At 30.7% G+C, this 17,152-nt stretch overlaps 1 protein-coding gene across 1 annotated transcript; it reads right to left on the reverse strand.

The window, feature by feature from the left end:
• Window positions 1-9,764: 9,764 nt before the first annotated feature.
• Window positions 9,765-15,564, reverse strand: LOC103499104 (transcription factor bHLH111). Its single transcript, XM_008461996.3, has 7 exons — window positions 15,175-15,564; window positions 13,828-14,446; window positions 13,068-13,196; window positions 12,300-12,371; window positions 11,391-11,456; window positions 10,798-10,836; window positions 9,765-10,120 (listed from the first exon to the last, which is right to left on the reverse strand). Exons 1-7 carry the CDS (start codon window positions 15,429-15,431, stop codon window positions 9,956-9,958), a joined length of 1,347 nt encoding a protein of 448 aa, XP_008460218.1. The 5' UTR covers window positions 15,432-15,564; the 3' UTR covers window positions 9,765-9,955.
• Window positions 15,565-17,152: the final 1,588 nt, after the last annotated feature.

The raw sequence follows: 17,152 nt of genomic DNA on the forward strand, positions 1-17,152 counted from the left end.
GTAAACGCTTTTAGATAGATATCGCTTAACCAAGCTTTATCGTTTACATTCCAAGAGGTGAGCAAGTGTAACATTTAAGGCATTGAGAGGTGCTCGCATTAATTAGAAGCTAATTGACTGATCTCTATTACATCAAGATTGCAGCATAACTTAATCACCTAGCAAAGCAGAGACATTCTTTCACTCTTTCTCAATACAAGTTAGTTCACATTCCTATCTCTCCACCATTCTCACCATCTTTTACAGACTCTTTAGTGTATTTATTCGTTTATTATTTTATTTAGTTTTTTTTTCTATTTCTTTTTTCTTTTCTTTTTTTTCTCTTATTTTATTTATCGTTATTATGCGTCTTTCTTTTCCTTTTCTTTTAACTTATTTTTCATTACTATCGTTATATTTAGTATATGCATGCATTAATATCCTAAATTATTTGCCTAATTTATTGCATAGTATATTTGATTTGGTTTATAATGTGTTATTTCTATTTGACCTTCATTAAAAATTTCTTGAAAATTTTAAAATACTTTTAACCATAATTGCATGTAATTTTGAAAGCTTTTTAAAAAATTTCACTTTAAACCATTTTCAATTTTTTTTTTTTTTTTTTTTTTTTGCTTTCAAATTATTTCTTTTAAACTTAAAATTAAATATATATTCATAAGGTTTCCTAATCAACTTATTTTGTAATAACCATAATTGCATATGTCGATTTCGCTAAAAAATTCCTAAGATAGAATCTAGAAATTTATGGGAGTCCGTTATTTCTAGATTCTTGAGGTGAGGGATCAATATCTTTGGGAGTCCGAGATTTGATGCCAAGAAAAAATAAATTTAATCAACTTTTTTTAAAAAGAAAACTTTATTTGAAGACTAGCCTATGATAGAATTTGAGAAATTGTAATAATTTCTCATTCTTTTAAGATGAGAAAAATTTCCTCAATATAGTCTAATTAATGGGTGTTTCCGACTTATTTTATGGGATCATTGCATCAAATATTGAAGTGAAGAGCAATGAAATAAGACATAATTATTTTATAAAAAAAATGAATTTTATTCAAGATACTAAATTTAGCCACCATTTTATAAACGGGTGTTACGGGGTGCTAACACCTTTTCCGTACACAAATGACTCCTGAACTCAATTCTGATTTTTTTCATAGACCAAATTTTATTATATTTAAAATGATTTACTTTATTTTGGTGTCTAATCACACCGTAGAAAAGATTGGTGGCAACTCCCCTTTTTTTCGTTTTTGAAATTAAACCTTTTTAAGGACGTCGGTCGCTCTGCGTCGTCTCAAGTACGTGGCGACATGTTAGAGATAGCACATTATTTATGCTATATAAACTTATTATAGCCCTAATGAAAAACTCTATCAAATATTTTTATAGCAACATATATAAGTTATATCTTCATACTCTACAATAGCACAAATTAGAGCTTCAGAAAAACACTATAAAAATCCCTAGACTTTTAATAACATGGGCTATCAGGACTTTTGGAAGGCTATAAAAAGCCTATTATAGCCTTTTTCGTTAGCTATCGTATATGTTATTTTTTGTAGTATGTAAACCCTAGATGTCCTTATTCTTTAATTTTCTAAGTTGTATAAGAAATTAAGTTGTTATAGTTGTTATTGTTGTTAAGGTAGTTTTGAAGATAAGGAAAAGCTAAATTTTATATGTGTTGGAGTTTGGAGGTTAAAGGTAGGCGACCAAAAAGAGTCTCATGAGAACCTCTAAAGGTTTGTTATATTCAGCCAAGATCACACACTAGGTAAGAAAAGCAAAACTTGGCCACATGGGAGATGTACCAAGAGATTATGCAGCCAAGCAAGTGCTAGACGGCCAAGGTTGGTGTGTCGTGATATGGCCAAAAGGGTTAAAAATAACGTCTATGTGGCAGGACCAATGACATGCCATGTGTTAAAGGCTACGCAACAAGGGGTAGCATGAGCATGCAACATTATCTAAGTGAAGGCAAGTTAGGTTGGGGCCATGCGACCAAGAGTCTTAGGGGTCAAAGTAGTGCTCAGTGGAGTGGAGAACAGGTGTCAAGAGCATGCAAATACTTCAATTTTGACAAGTAAAAGGTGCACCAGACGACCATGCACATAGCATTATAGAAGGGTAACTTTAGAATTCAATTTCTCTTTTTTCTCTCATGCATTTTCTCTCATTTTGATCCTAGAAGAACGATCTATGAGTGTAATTTTAGGCGTAGAGCTGCTAAAGAGAAAAAATATTGAGAAGGTCTTTAACCATTGATGTTTATCAGCAAAGGTCACTTCTCGTTTAGATTTTGAGTATTTTTCAAAGATATAAAGACATGAATGCAATACTTGGAAATTGAAGTTGAATATTTTAGGTAGGATAGTTAATGGATTCTACGAAACTTTATAGAATGAAGTTTTCCATTTTGACCAATGGATTCTAAGTTATAAGCTCTGGAAATTGAGATTGATTTCTGGAATGCACATGACATTTAGGAAGAGACGTTGCGTAGCCAAGCATTGTCTAAGCATCAAGGATGCTAGGCATTGTATTGTTGCAAAGATGGGTATGGTCATTTCAGGCGTTGAGCAAACACAAGACATAGACCAACACATAGCCAGGAGGCATGAGGGGCGACACATGAGGACTATGTGACAAGCTATATGTGCGTGAGGACACAAGCATGCGACAAGGCCAAAAAGCCATGGGGTGCATGGCTAGGCATCACAGGAGGTTTGCACGTGGCCCAGTACCCTGAGGGGCCATATGTATGCGTGCAGTGTCTACCGCCCATGCCATGCGCCAACCATCACTTAGGTATCTTTTCAGGCCATTTTTGGTGTGCAGCATTTTAGTAAAGTTTAGACTATTTTTTAATAAAGAGGATTAATTAAGGATAAAATACTCTTATTTCATGTCAATGAGAGATTGGGTAAATTTATAGACTAGGAGTTAACTAGTATTTTTGAGTGAGAAAAATGAGTTTAAATGTTGATTTTGAACTTGATTTATTAGCCAGTTGATTTCAGTATGCTTTGAGTAAATGTGTATGTTTTGCATACGTATTTTAGAAAGTTATTTTCAAAACATGAGATTTAGCCAAGAAAGAAATTATGATTGAGCTTGAGAATTATTAATAAGCAACATGAGTTTATTATTTTACTATGTTCTTTGTTCAAGTTTGAGATTCAAGTAAAGCATGTTTTAAGCATTAGGAAATTTAAGAGTATTTCAAGCAAACATGAGTTATATTGAATTTCTAAGTATTGAAGCTCGAGATTGATTTTAACAAAGCATGATTTAAAGAACAGAGATTTGATGTATGCAAGAAATTTATTTAAGCATGATGTTGTAGTTTAAGATAAAGTTTTAAAGCTTTTTATTTGAAAGCATATTTTATTCTATACCAAAGATACTGGAGAATTAATGGGACCCTACGAGGAGTATCCTATGCATAGAGGTTCTTTATGATGAGGGCATCCAATATATACATAGTTTTCCCTTTACAGAGACTAGATAGAGATGAGGGCTCTTTGGATGCCTAGTTTTTCATATCAAAGTTATACATATATTCAGGGTGTAGAGAGAAAAAGAAAAGTTTGAGAAATTGTTTTACTACTTTGCTATATTTCTTATTCACAGATTTATAAAGCATGTTTTGTTTTAAAAGATAGTCACCTACTAAGCTTTGGCTCACGTTTTCCAAAAGGTTTTATCACTTTTTAAGTCAAAATCGTGGATCTGGAGTTTGACTTACCGGCCTATCTGCTAGAAGATTTTTTAGTTTTCATTTCAGTATGTCTTATATATGAAACATGCATGTTGTCAATATTTGTAACTATAGTTTAAGCGATTATTGTAGGTTATATATATAGAGTTTTGTCCTATGGTTTGTATTATCTATGTATGACTTCTTAGAACTTCATTATTCATAGTATGGGCTTCACTGCCTTTTTGTAATGTTTACTTTCATATGTAAGCATGTGTGTAGGGGTTTAGTTTAAAGCTTAAGTTCTAGTCTAGTTAAGGGTCAGTAGGTATCATTGAGAGGAGAACCATATTTTTTGGTTTCATGCCGTATATTATGCCAAGAGAAGGTAGTCTGAGAGGGGCTGTGACACAACTAGAATAGCATCATCCATATTGAACCTTTTGAGCATTTCTATAGCATAGCCCTCTTGAGATATAAAAATCTCATCTTCACTTTTATTTTACCTCAACCCTAAGATAATAACTAATGAGACCAATGTTTGTCATTTCAAACTCTTTTTTCGTGTCCCTTTTCAATTCATCAAACATTTGAGAATCGTCTCTAGTAAATATCAAGTCACCAACATACAAACAAATAATTAGTATGCTTTCACCATGCATTTTTATATATAGAGCATGCTCATAAGGAGACTTCATACACTTCTTCTCTTTAAAATACTTGTTAATCCTTGAATTCCACGCTCTCAGTGCATGCTTCAAACTGTAAAAAGTCTTCTTCAATTAAAGCACTTTATCTTCTTCTGTTAAAATTTATGTCTTAAAACTCGTAGTTAATCATATTCTATTCAATAAAGTCGTTATTGAGAAATTGAATACTATAATCTTAAATCCAAAAAACTAAGGTCTTGAGGCTATTTTAAGTAAACTTAAACTTTATGTAGAGACATAAACATGGATCAAGTTCAAGTATATAGCCTAAATAGTTTATAGTATATGAATAAAGGTTGGGCGCCTTATCCAGATAAACTATGCATGTGGCCTACTTTGTAGTTAATACAAACAAAGTGATCCTGAATCGTTCATGTAGTGACATGAAAGTGACGGCATCCTACGTAAAATGTTTACATCTGAACCATGAAATATCACTTTTACGTAATAACGCCGTTTACTGTTTAAAACTGACTCTCTCGTTTTTTTATGACCTAGGTAACTTAATCTTAATCTTGAGCTAATTATGAACTCCTGTTCACACGAGATTATCCTTAGATCTGCATAGGTGAGGGCAGCTTATTAGTGTTGACTCAATAAGTCTTTCATTTAAGGGGTAAGATCAAGTGGATAGCTGGAGACATAAGGTGCAAGACAGAACTTACTCCTACCCATTTTAGGGTTAGTAGATAGGTTGTTCCCTTCAGGACTGAATCCAAGTCTTAAACAAGGGGTCCTACCCTCTCAAGGATTTGGTTTGTAGGTTGGACCTTAAACCAATTGTTCAATAGTGGATCGGTGGGACTTAAGGAATAAGATGTAGTCTCAGAAGTAAAACGATATTTTGACCCAACTGAGCTTGCGAACAACTTTTGAAAGATTAATTTACTGATCATGGTTATGTCAAGTGGACAAAAATATATCTATAGTGAGGGGAGTGCAACTATGAGACTTTAGTAGAATGACTCGTTAGTTAACGAATGTTGATTAGCTCGATCTAAAAGAGTTTAACCAGTTAATCTCATCTCGTTGAAGCCCATGATCTATAGGTCCATTAGGTTCCCTTACTAGCTCATATGGAATAAACATAAAACAATATGATGGAATGAGTCAGATTGTTCTAATTCTATGAGGAAAGGGAAATCGACAAGTATATGTGATATAGTCGATGGATTTTCAAATTAGAGGTAGAGCTTTATGTTTAAATGGGATTTAAACATTAAAAATATGAATACGAATTCATACTCAAAAGCTCAGAAATGATGGAAATAGTCAAAGTTGTAAAAAGTCAACAAGTCAAAATGTTGACTTTTTTACTTTGAAAAGTCAAACTTTGACCGAAAATTTATTCAAATTTAATTTGAATCTTGAGAAAAATGAATGCGGATTCATGCTTGGGAGGTCGAAATTAGTCAAGACGAACAAAATTGTAAAAAGTCAAAATGTTGATTTTTTTTGTTTGAAAATTCAAAGTTTGACTTTGACCAAATGAGAATTTTACCCTTTGACCAAAGTTAGTGAGAAAATATTCAACAATTTTTTGGATAATCCCACTAACTATAGTGGACTAGGTGTTAGCACACTATGAGGACATTAAGTTCACTAATGGTTAGTGAGTTATGTGTTGTTAGCCCATGAGTTTGCATGTGAATTCTCCATAAATTGGGCTCTTGCAACCTTGTGGAAAAGGCTTAGCATTTTTTTAAGACAAAATTGGGCTGCTGAATATCCCATTTGATTTTCTAAAATCCAACCCTTTTCCATATAATTTCCATCTTCTTTCTCTCTCTCGGTTTTCTTCATCCAACGTGTCCCATAACCCGGTTCTGAGTCAAGAGGACAGTAGGTCAACCCTAGTGGTAGTTCAAGCAACAATTGAAGCTACGAACGTAAATTTTCTTAAAAACCTTAATTTCATATTTATTTTGGTTTAGGGTTTCTTGTTAATTAATTGCAATTAAGGTAGAATCTCGATCTTTCTTCCGCCATGCACATTTAATATTTATCATGTTCCACACAGACCTTCTCGAGAATCCATTCAAGAATGTTGATTTGACATCCATTTGATGTATCTTCCAACGATTATGGGTTGCCAAAGTAATAATCATATATAAAATGAAGGCAAACAATAGGGGAAAATACCTTATCATAATCAATTTAGTATTCTTGATTATACATTTTCACTGCTAGTCTCGTCTTGTATCTGTCAACATCACCATTGGCCTTTCTCTTTAACTTGTACGCCCATTTCACTCCGATTGCTTCTTTTTTTCCTTTTGGAAGCTTGGTCAACTCTCATGTGTCGTTTTTTTTATATCTCGAATTTCTTCATCCATGTCACTTTTCCGTTTATTATTTGCAATGACATCTTGAAAACTAATGCACAATCACCAAAAAGAAAATAGAAGATTATGTCATTTTGATTTTCTCTTACATCATTAAGTTCTCATACACTTCAGGTTCCTTTTGGGCCAATTTTGTTATCTAGATTATTGGAAAGTGCCTCTATTTCATTGAAAAATGTAGAGCCTTGTATTGACGCTTGATCAGTTAATTGAGATGATACTGGAAAGGGAAAAATTGCGTACACTTCATATTTTTTGGTTTGCTCATCTTCTTCTTCAAAGTATGAAATAAAATAAAGCTCATCCTCGTGTACATTCCAATCCCAAAAACATTCTTCATAACAAAAAATCTTGACTAATAATCATCTTTCCATTAAAAGGATTGTAGAGGCGCTAACCTTTCTACTTTGTGCCATAGCCAATGAAGATGAGTTTCTTGCTTCAATCGTTAAGTTTGGCCTTTTTTTCCTCTAACACATGAGCATATATAATACTTCCAAACACCTTAAATCGACAAACTTTGGGATTTTTCCCACTCCATCCTTCTTGAGGTGTTTTGTTAAGCACACTTTTAGTTGGTGCCCAATTTTATAAATAGACTGCATAAGCTATGACTTCCGCCAAAATTTTCCTCGGTATCTTTTTTTGTCATTAACATGCTTCTTGTCATGTTCAAGATTGTTCAATTTTTCTCTCCACCAAACCATTTTGTTGTGGTGACCTTGACATCGTTAATGATCGTCATATGCCTTTTTCATCACAAAATTGTTTGAACTCATTTCATGTGAATTCACGACCTCGTTTGGTTCTAATGGCCTTAATTGTAAGATTGCTTTCGTTTTCCACACACACCTTAAATTTCTTGATGATTTCAAACACTTTTGATTTTTCCTTCAAAAAGTACACCCATGATTTTCTAGAAAAATCATCAATAAAAAGAATGAAATGTTTATTTTTATCATGAGACGTTGGTTGATTGCACCACACACATCAACATGAATGAGTTCTAGAGGCTTATTGGCTCTTGTCATAGATTCCTTAGAAAAAACTACCACAGTGATGTTCTTTGAGAGTAGGCGTCCTTCACACACTTGGTTCGACTTGTGTATATATGGTAAACCTCGCACCATTTTCTTCTTTGATAAGTCTTCTAGATTCACAAAATTGAGTTTGAATAGAGTTGTCTGAACCATAAATGCAATAGCCAAGAAAGATTCTCATAGCACGTGTTCGAACATTTTGGAACATCATTACAAGTGCTGAAAGGAAACATTCAATTTTTTGTCATGAAGACTTTAAATTTACAACAAGTCTCTCATAATTATCCATCAAATATAAAAATTTGATTTTTCTTTAAACTTCAAAGCCTCTGCCTAACAATTGTCGTAATTCAATATATTATTTTTTATATTTGGAATGTAATAAACATTTGTAATATACTAATTTTGTCCATTTTTTAATTGAATGAGAATTTTACCTATTCCTTTGATGGTTGACAAGGAATTGTCTGTAAAGGCAACATTACCTTTTTCCATCTCGTTCAACTTTGCAAACATCTCACAATTTTCACGCATGTTATTTGAGGCTCTAGTGTCAAAGTACCATTTGCTATCCTGACTTTATTCTTCTCCCTTTGAAACCATGAGTAAAGTCTTATTTTCCTTCCACATAATTGGATTGTTCTTGATGACATTTAAATGTGTCGACGGTTGACCGATCCTGTTGTGTCTGATTCATCATCTCTGATTGAGAAGAGTAACACTCCTTTAGATAATGACCATGTTTGTTTCAACTATAACAATTTATCTGAGATTTATCTGTCCCAGGTCTTCCCCCACATTTTCCACAATTTTGACCTCCTCTTCCTCTCTTTAGAATTCATTTGAATTTTGAAAAAATGTTGGTGTTGGCTTTCACATCTTCCACCATTTCCTTGACCATAGGGACCTCTTCCACATTCACGACTATTCTCCGACTTAAGTTTGAGTTGGAGAAGTTGTTAAAAGGTCTCCATTTGCTCCATTTTTTCTTTTCCTTTTCTCCTCTTAGGCTTGTAATGAACTTATAAGTTATTCAATCGACATGGTCTCGAGATCTTTTTTCTCCTCGATTGTTGTAGCAATGATCTCAAGCCTGTTATTTAGGCATTGTAGAATCTTTTCCAGGAAACGAACATCACCCTGAATTTCTCCATCTTACCATCTCAGTTGGTTGAGAATAATTATTACTTTTGTTTGATACTCTACTATCATCTTCGTCTCGTTGAAATGTAATGATTCAAACTCACCAAGTAAAGTTTGTGTAATCGTACCTTTTTTAACACGACTAACTTCATTATCAGTTGAGTAGAGCTTGTCTCATGCTACCTAATTTGACGTCTCAGCATGGTAGATTGTCTGAAATGCTTCTTTGTCAACTAATTGGTATAAGATGTAGAGGGCCTTGTTTTTTTTTTTTTTTTTTTGTCTCTTTTTGAACGTTTCTTTGCACTTGTTCGACTCTAGTGACCACCTCGTGGAAACCATTCTTCAAGATCTCCCACAAGTCTTGTGGTCCTAGTAACAATCTTGATACTCCAACTGTCATAGTTAATTAAGTTTGGTCAGCATCGGTAGTTGAAGCGAATTATATTCATCCCCCGTTCGCATCTTTTTTCTCTCAAATTTGTTGCATGGGCTTTGGTACCACTTTGTTAAAAGCGAAAGTGTGTGGATTACACAAGTATGGAGAAAGTGATATTTTGATTCAACTAAACATGATTTTATATAGGCTAACCATAAATATCACTTATTTCTCATTACTTCTGAAAACTCCCAAAGAGCTCAATGTACACAATTTGTTATAAAAATCAAAAGTTGTAAATCAAATTAATTTCTAGAATCATCAAATTCTTGATAATAATACGAAACGTTTTATATTATATATCGACAAAAAAGAAGTACATGAAATTATACGGAGGCTTATTCATAAATGTATGTATAAGAATGGATGAGCGTCAAACGTGAATAGTGTGTAAAATATTGCATGAATAAGTAATTGGTGCTCTTAACTTTGCTGTAGGTTTCAACTTATTGAAATTTAGAAATACAGAAGAAAATAAAAGTGAGAGAAATACAAGTAGAGTTTAGTTTAATCTATAAATAAGTAGGTATTTGTTCCTATGAAAATTAGTTGAAATTGTAATTTAAATATGATATCTATCTATAGAAACAACCTCTGTAAGGTGTCCAGTAGTCGGATCCTGTGTTCTCTCTATAGACTTGAGGAGTACATGAAATTGGAACTAAACAAAGACCTCTGCTCCTTAGGTCAATTTTTCCATCTCCTTTCCCTTCTTTTCTCTCCAAACTTTGCCATGGATCCTGAATTTACGTAACACCATACAACATTGATTACTACATATTTCCTTCCATTTTTCTTCTTTTACTTCTCATTTAACACTATAAACTTTTTTAGAATGGTTTTTAAATATAATAAAATAAATTAAAATATTAATAAATATCGTAGGTGTATTAGTCTACTAATAATCTACTTATAAAAACAAGATAAATGTCTAATTAAATTGTAAATATTTTAACAATTACCCCATCCCATTCTTAACAATTGATCTAATAATTTATTATTACTTTCATAAACACTTCAACATAATCTCCTATCTTTTGATTTCCTGTATAATTTTTTAAGTAGATGAGTTATTTTCAATTTGCATATATCTATCCTACTGATAAATGTCAACTTTCAATTTATAATTCTAATGCTAAAATTAGTATAGCTTAATTAGTTAAAATGGCACATTGAAGATTTGAATGTGAAAAAGAATTAGCAAATTATTTTAAATAATAAAACTGTTGAAAATATTTATAAATATAACAAAAATTTTAGAGTCGATATGTTATATAAATAGTGATAGACACTAATAGACATTAATAGATGATAATACTGTCTATCACCACTCATTTGTTATATTTTACTATATTTATAAATATTTTAGAACATGTTAACGTATTTTTAAGAAAAGAAGAAAAAGTAATAAATATACCTTATAGGAATTGGTCTTCATGTAAGGATTGCTCAGTAGCTGAAAAATGGAGGATGAAACAAAATTGTAACCACTGACAAACGTTATAATATAATATTTCTTTTAAAAAGGTCCAGATTACTAATATATATGCTTATCTGTTCCTACGTTTAATTTGTTTTGGTAAGATTTTGAATTGGAAGCATGAAAGATCTCGGTAAAGATATAGTATATGTATGGCATTTAGCTTTCAATCGTTATTTCAATTAATGTTGATATCATATGATTCAATTAAAATAATTAGAAGAAAAAAGTTGATATTATAAGATTATATTTATATATCCAAAGTACTGACACATAACAAATAAAAGCAGAAAAGACGAAAACTTAGAAAGTGGCACTGAAACAAAAGCTAAAGCTACAACTACAACAATAATGGGTAGGAGAGAATGAAAAATCAATATTTTTCAAAAAGTTCAAACAAAAGCTGGTCCTATTTTTATGTTTATTTTGTACGTAGTGCATTATCTTTCTTTTTATTTACCTTTTTTAATTAAAACACAAATGCAGTATAATGTAATTATCATAGAAAAAATAAAAGAGGGAAATTCAACCTGGACTTGCTCTTGTAGGAACTTTATGTATCCAATGGTTTCGGTTAGAACCGACGCCGTATCAGTCTGAAATGAAAATTAAGTTATATAAATTTCCATGTGATGAAATACATTGAAAGATTAAAAAAAAAAAAAAAAGAATTCATTGTAAAGAGTAAAACTATCAAAAAAAAATATTAACAAAATACAATTAAAATTTCTGTATTATCGGTCACTAAAAATTAGTACGTATGTTTTATTTGAAAGGTATCTTTTCAAAAATATAACAAATCGACAAAATATTTACACTCTATAAAACAATTTCGAAAACGAAAAATGTTCGATAGACCTGTAATAAAAAAATATCAAAAATATCCCGTCAACAACGCGATATATGTAGTACACGATCGTTTAGATTTGACTATTGCTTAGTACACGATCGTATATATTTGGTCATTTAGATTTAAATAGCCAATCTAAACTATTTATTTTTTTCAATTCTATCGCATAATTTGGTTACATGTTTTCTAAACGATTTTTTCCTAACATTTGGTACAGATTGTTTAGATTTTGCTAAGCAATTTTTTTGATACACGGTCGTTTATTTTTACAAAATTCTTTGGTACACGATTCATTAGATTTGGTTTTTTTGTACACAATCGTTTAACTTTAAATTGCAACGAAAAAAAGAAAATGAAAAGAAAAAAGGTGATGAAAAGAAATCATTCCAAATGAGAAGGACGGAAAAACAAATATAAAATATTTAGAAAATGATCAAAATTTAGGGGTTTGAAATTTTATTTTATATATATTTTAAAAATATTTTAGTTTGATTTTGTTAAATTAAAAAAAAAAAAGATAAAAAAAAAAAAAAAGAAATTTGAGTAACGAGAGAAAAATGGTTAAGGATGACACAAAAGTGAAATTCACCTTTCCAAATGGCGACACAATTTGCTGAAGGGCCGTTATCCTGTCTCCAATTTTGACCTTTGGTTGTTGCATCTATTAATTCAAAATATACAAAAAAAAAAAAAAAGAAAAGAAAAGAAAAAAGGTAAATTAAATTTAATAAAATGAGCTAAAATTACCAGGTTTCAACCCTATAGCTTTGACTCCTTTAAAAGTTTATAATTTAATTTTATAGAGTGTCAACTTAAGTTAGTCCTTCCAATAATTAGTTATTGAATTTTCAATTCAATTTCTATTATTTTGTCAAACCTCACAAATCCTGACCTATTATTCCATACATGCATTCAACACTATTTCACATCAATAACTTAGTATTTTGTATTTGATGAACGCAAGCCTACCACAACACTAAAATATTCATCAAAATAATAATAATAATAATAATAATAATAATAATAATAATAATAATATAATTAGAAATTGCTAATTAACTTCTCAGTACTAATTAATTAAACTAAAAACTACACTGATTGACATTTTGTTTTTCTCCAATTATGGAGATTTTGTAGTGGTTGTTGGAAGTTTGATCCCTCCATAATGAACTTGTCATACTTAAATATATGATCTATTATATTGACATATTAATCTGACAAATGGTTATTAAAATTAAGCAGAAATTTAGAGGAATTTAAAATAATTAAATTAAAGAATGAAATATATGTAATAATTAGTCAAAATTTAGTTGAAAATGAAACACATAAAAATAGAAGTTAGATATAAATAATAGACCTTATTGGAATAAGGTGTTGAGTTATCTTGCTTAGCCTTTTTGGTTGAAGTTTCAGATGAAGATTCTTCGGATCTTTTCTTCTTCCCTTCGTTCGAAACTCCTCCACTTCCTCTTCCACTAATTCTTGTCTGCAATTTCTCATTCATTAAATTCAAACATTCTCATTATTTTTTTATCATCCTTCTACTTCATCATTTACATTAGTACTGCAACTCACAAAAGTCAAATATTTTTATAACACTATCATTTTTTATACCCGTAAATATGGAAAAGAAGTTTAATTAAAAACGAACAGAACTTAAATGCACTTCTTACTTGATCCATTATACTTAAGTGCGATTTATTTTATTTGAACATGTTTAATGCCTTCTCTAAAAACATAATGAATTATTAATAATTTTTTTAAATCTAAATATTGAATTTTTCATTCCACTTTTGACTTTTATATTCTTTAAATTAAAAGCACTACGAGGAACAAAAACTATTTTTAATCCTAGGTGCCAAACCCACACTACTAAGCCAAAAATATATTGATTCTAAGGTTTCATTTGATAATCCGTAATAAAATATATATTGAAATCTTAGTTTAATTTTAAATAATAAAGATATATGGCTGAAACCACTTTGCTTGAATTTCTAATTTTCCAATAAGATTTAATCTTCTTCTAATATTATAATAAAACAAATAATGATAAATTGCTAAAACCATAATTAAGTAAAATAATAGGAAATAAAAGCATTTAATTAATATATACTTACCGGCGAACAAATTTGGTGAATCTGTTTCTTACTATCAGCAGACAAATTCAATGATGACTTAAAACAAGGATTATTACTCGAACTATTGATACCGACCATCGGTTTAGCCAGCCGTCCGTTAAAAGAAATATAGTCACCGTAATTTTGATTTTGAAGCGTCCTCCTAAGGAAGCTCGAGTCACATGGGTCTAGTCCTTGGTGAGGAACGACGCCATCAGCTGACTCAAGTATTTCATGAGTTGGTACAGTGGTAGCTCGAAGATGGTCGTGTTGGTCATCGGTCAAGTGTCGTAGATGTGGGTCTGGGCTCGGGAGGGCAATGGACCACCTGTTGACGAGATTTGAAAGCTTCAAGAACCTTTCGTTTTGGAGCATGTGAGCCTGGGACGACGTAAGAAGTCTGTTATTGTTGTTGGTGTTGGTGTTGAAGGTTTGGAAAGTATCGTCCCAATTGTTGTTATTGTTGTTTGACGTGTCCATTTTTTTAAGGTAATCGCTACATGCGGTGGGTTCGAAGATTCCGGTGGTGGACATGCTTGATCTTGATGATATTGTCTCTAGGAAATTCCCTTCTATGTCTTCTTCGTTGCTTTGTAATTCTACATCATTTCCTATGTTCCTACATAGGTTCAAAATTAATAACAATAATTTCGCAAAATTATATATATATATATATGCATACTTTTTTTCTACTTAAGATTATCTAGGTATATGCATGGTGACTCTAAGACCACTCAATTATCTCAAGTTAAAGATTTCCTTTTCCAATAAGGTCTGTTCTATATAAAGTTAAGCTCTATTTTCTTTATGGATTTTTAAAATTGTTTTTTTTTTTTTGTTTATATAAGTTTTTTTCTTTTGTTCCATTACATTTTTTTGTTGTCAGATTTTGGAAACCGTTTCGTTTTTTCGTTGTCAGATTTTAAAAATACACTTACAAACACAAATTCAACTTCTAAACTTTTAAATTTCTTATCTAATTTTTACCAATATTTTTCAAATTAAGTTATCTTTTATAAACTAAAACAAATAGCTTTTGGATTACAATTTGCCCTACAATTTAAATATTTTGCCAAAGAAAAATGCAAATGACGATAAGTAATTGGAAGAAAATAAGTTTAATTTATTAAAAATTAAATGGTTACAAAATGAGTTCCATCGATTGGTTTAAAAAAAATGTTTTTGAAAGTTATTTTGATAGAAAACACTCCTCAAATATGGAAGAAAAACATATAGAATATGAAACCAAAAGATTAAAAAAAAAATAAAAGATTATAAAAGATTAAAATCGTTAAACTTTTATGGTCTTATATGGAAGTAAAAGAAGAAAGAAAACAGAAAGCTTACAGCAAGACTTGAGTCCAAAGGTGGTTATTATCAGAAGGATGGTGAGGAAGAAGGTGGTTGGTAAAGGAAGAAGTAGAGATGGAAACATCTTCTTCACAAGAGGAGTTGGAATTAGGGTTTGGGAGAAGCCAATGAGAATTATAAGAAAGTGAAGGATGGTGATGGTGATGGTGATTGTGATTATGATTAATATCCCACCAGTTTGATGGAGTTGAATTAGAGGTAGCAACAGAGCTCTCAGTGCACTCCTCTGCCATTTCTTTCTTCTTCTTTCTAAATCTTTTTGTTATTTAGTTGGGTTTCTGAGGGGGAAAAGTGAATTATAAGGAAACAAGAATGAAGGGGGGGTGATATTGTGTACATTCTATATTCTGGTGACGTAAGTGTGTATGTGTGTGCCTGTTTGTGTATTCATAAATCAATTGGGTAATATTTAAAGGGTGCTTCAACAACTAAACAGCTAATTAACTTGGTTGTGGTTATTATATATAGCTAGTTTGTAAGTTAGAACACTTTGTCGATCATCATAGTTTGTGTTTGAAGTGCATATTTACTATTCAATAAAAAATATGGGTTGGATTTAGTTAACATCTCAATAAAAATTGAAAAAATAGAAAATAATATATGATGAAACAAAAATTAAAATATAATATAGTAGGATATAATTTGTACGTTATCTATTGGAAAGACAACCTATTTATAGTGATAAAATTAAATATGGGTTGAGTTATATTATAATTGGCCCCAAACTCACAATTGAAGTTGTATACATTTTTATTCACCTCTCAATCACACAGAGAAGAAACGTTTATTTTAAAAAGTGTAATACTTGAATATATTTAAAGATACACATACTGCTATATATTAGAATTTCTATCATATGTGAAAAAGAATTTAAAGAATTTAAAGAATTAAGAAAAGATGTAAAACAGATTTATTATACGACGAATTATGATTGAATAGAGTTGAACGAAATAGACGAAGAAATAGAAGAAAATAATGAGATGATAAGGTGTAATTAGATAGTCGAAGGGAGGGTATAAAAATAGATAAACACTATGTATTTTTGGTATCAATTATGGAGGGGACAATAAAAAATGCTAATTGAGTTATTCCACTAAGTTTCGTGGAGGATATTATAAATATTAATGCTAACTGGGGGCCAGCAAAAGAGACTCTTGCCCTTTCCACAGTTATAGTTTCTTCGACCAATTTTATTTCTTTTAGGGCTTTAATTTATTTATATTGTTTTTTAGCTTGCGCGTGTGAATGTAAAGCAAATTTTGGTGTGGATAAGGACATTGCCACTACTGCTTAATTCTAAAGTCGCTCCAAGTAAATTATATGAGCAAATTAAATACCCCTAAAGTCTTTTTTTTTTCCTCCGAAAATAATTCTTTTCTTCAAGGGTTGTTTAGGTCTAACTTTTCCTAAATATATAATTCATTTCTACTAGTCTTTCTCCCATCATTTTTAAATTATTTTATGAAATAAAATGGGCATAATTTAATTGACGTACTGTTTGTATCTCAATTTTGAAATCAAACATTTGATCTTTGTCTTCCATATTCTAATAAAGAGAAAATAAAGGTGAATTATCGTAAATGATAAAATTATTGAAAATATTTATAAAATATTACAAAATTTCAATTTCTATCGATGATATTGATATTTCTATATTCCATAAATATTTTCCTTTATTTTGTTATTTTTGAAATTATCTAAAGACAAAAGTAAAAAATAAAAACAATCTATTTAATCAAGATTATTAATTATTTTATCAAAATGGGGAATTGTCAAAAATTGTAGACATTGATAGACATTAATATACTTCTATCAGTCATATCGATAGATATAATGTAAATTTTCAGATTATTTTACTATATTTAAAAATATAATTGAAGGATAATTCACTCTATTACTTTTTATTTTATAATCAAGAATAAGGACGTGTTAGAAAAAACAAGACATGCTGCAA

Source organism: Cucumis melo, chromosome 10 (genome assembly GCF_025177605.1).
Source record: "Cucumis melo cultivar AY chromosome 10, USDA_Cmelo_AY_1.0, whole genome shotgun sequence".
NCBI classification, from domain to species: domain Eukaryota; kingdom Viridiplantae; phylum Streptophyta; class Magnoliopsida; order Cucurbitales; family Cucurbitaceae; genus Cucumis; species Cucumis melo.

Excerpts from the sequence above, each read along its gene's own strand:
- LOC103499104 (XM_008461996.3), bottom strand. The coding sequence starts at position 15,431 with ATGGCAGAGGAGTGCACTGAGAGCTCTGTTGCTACCTCTAATTCAACT. Across the intron at positions 13,197-13,827 it reads TTCACCAAATTTGTTCGCCG|ACAAGAATTAGTGGAAGAGG; the intron begins GTAAGTATATAT and ends GAGAAATTGCAG. Across the intron at positions 10,837-11,390 it reads TCCTACAAGAGCAAGTCCAG|CTACTGAGCAATCCTTACAT; the intron begins GTTGAATTTCCC and ends TCCATTTTTCAG.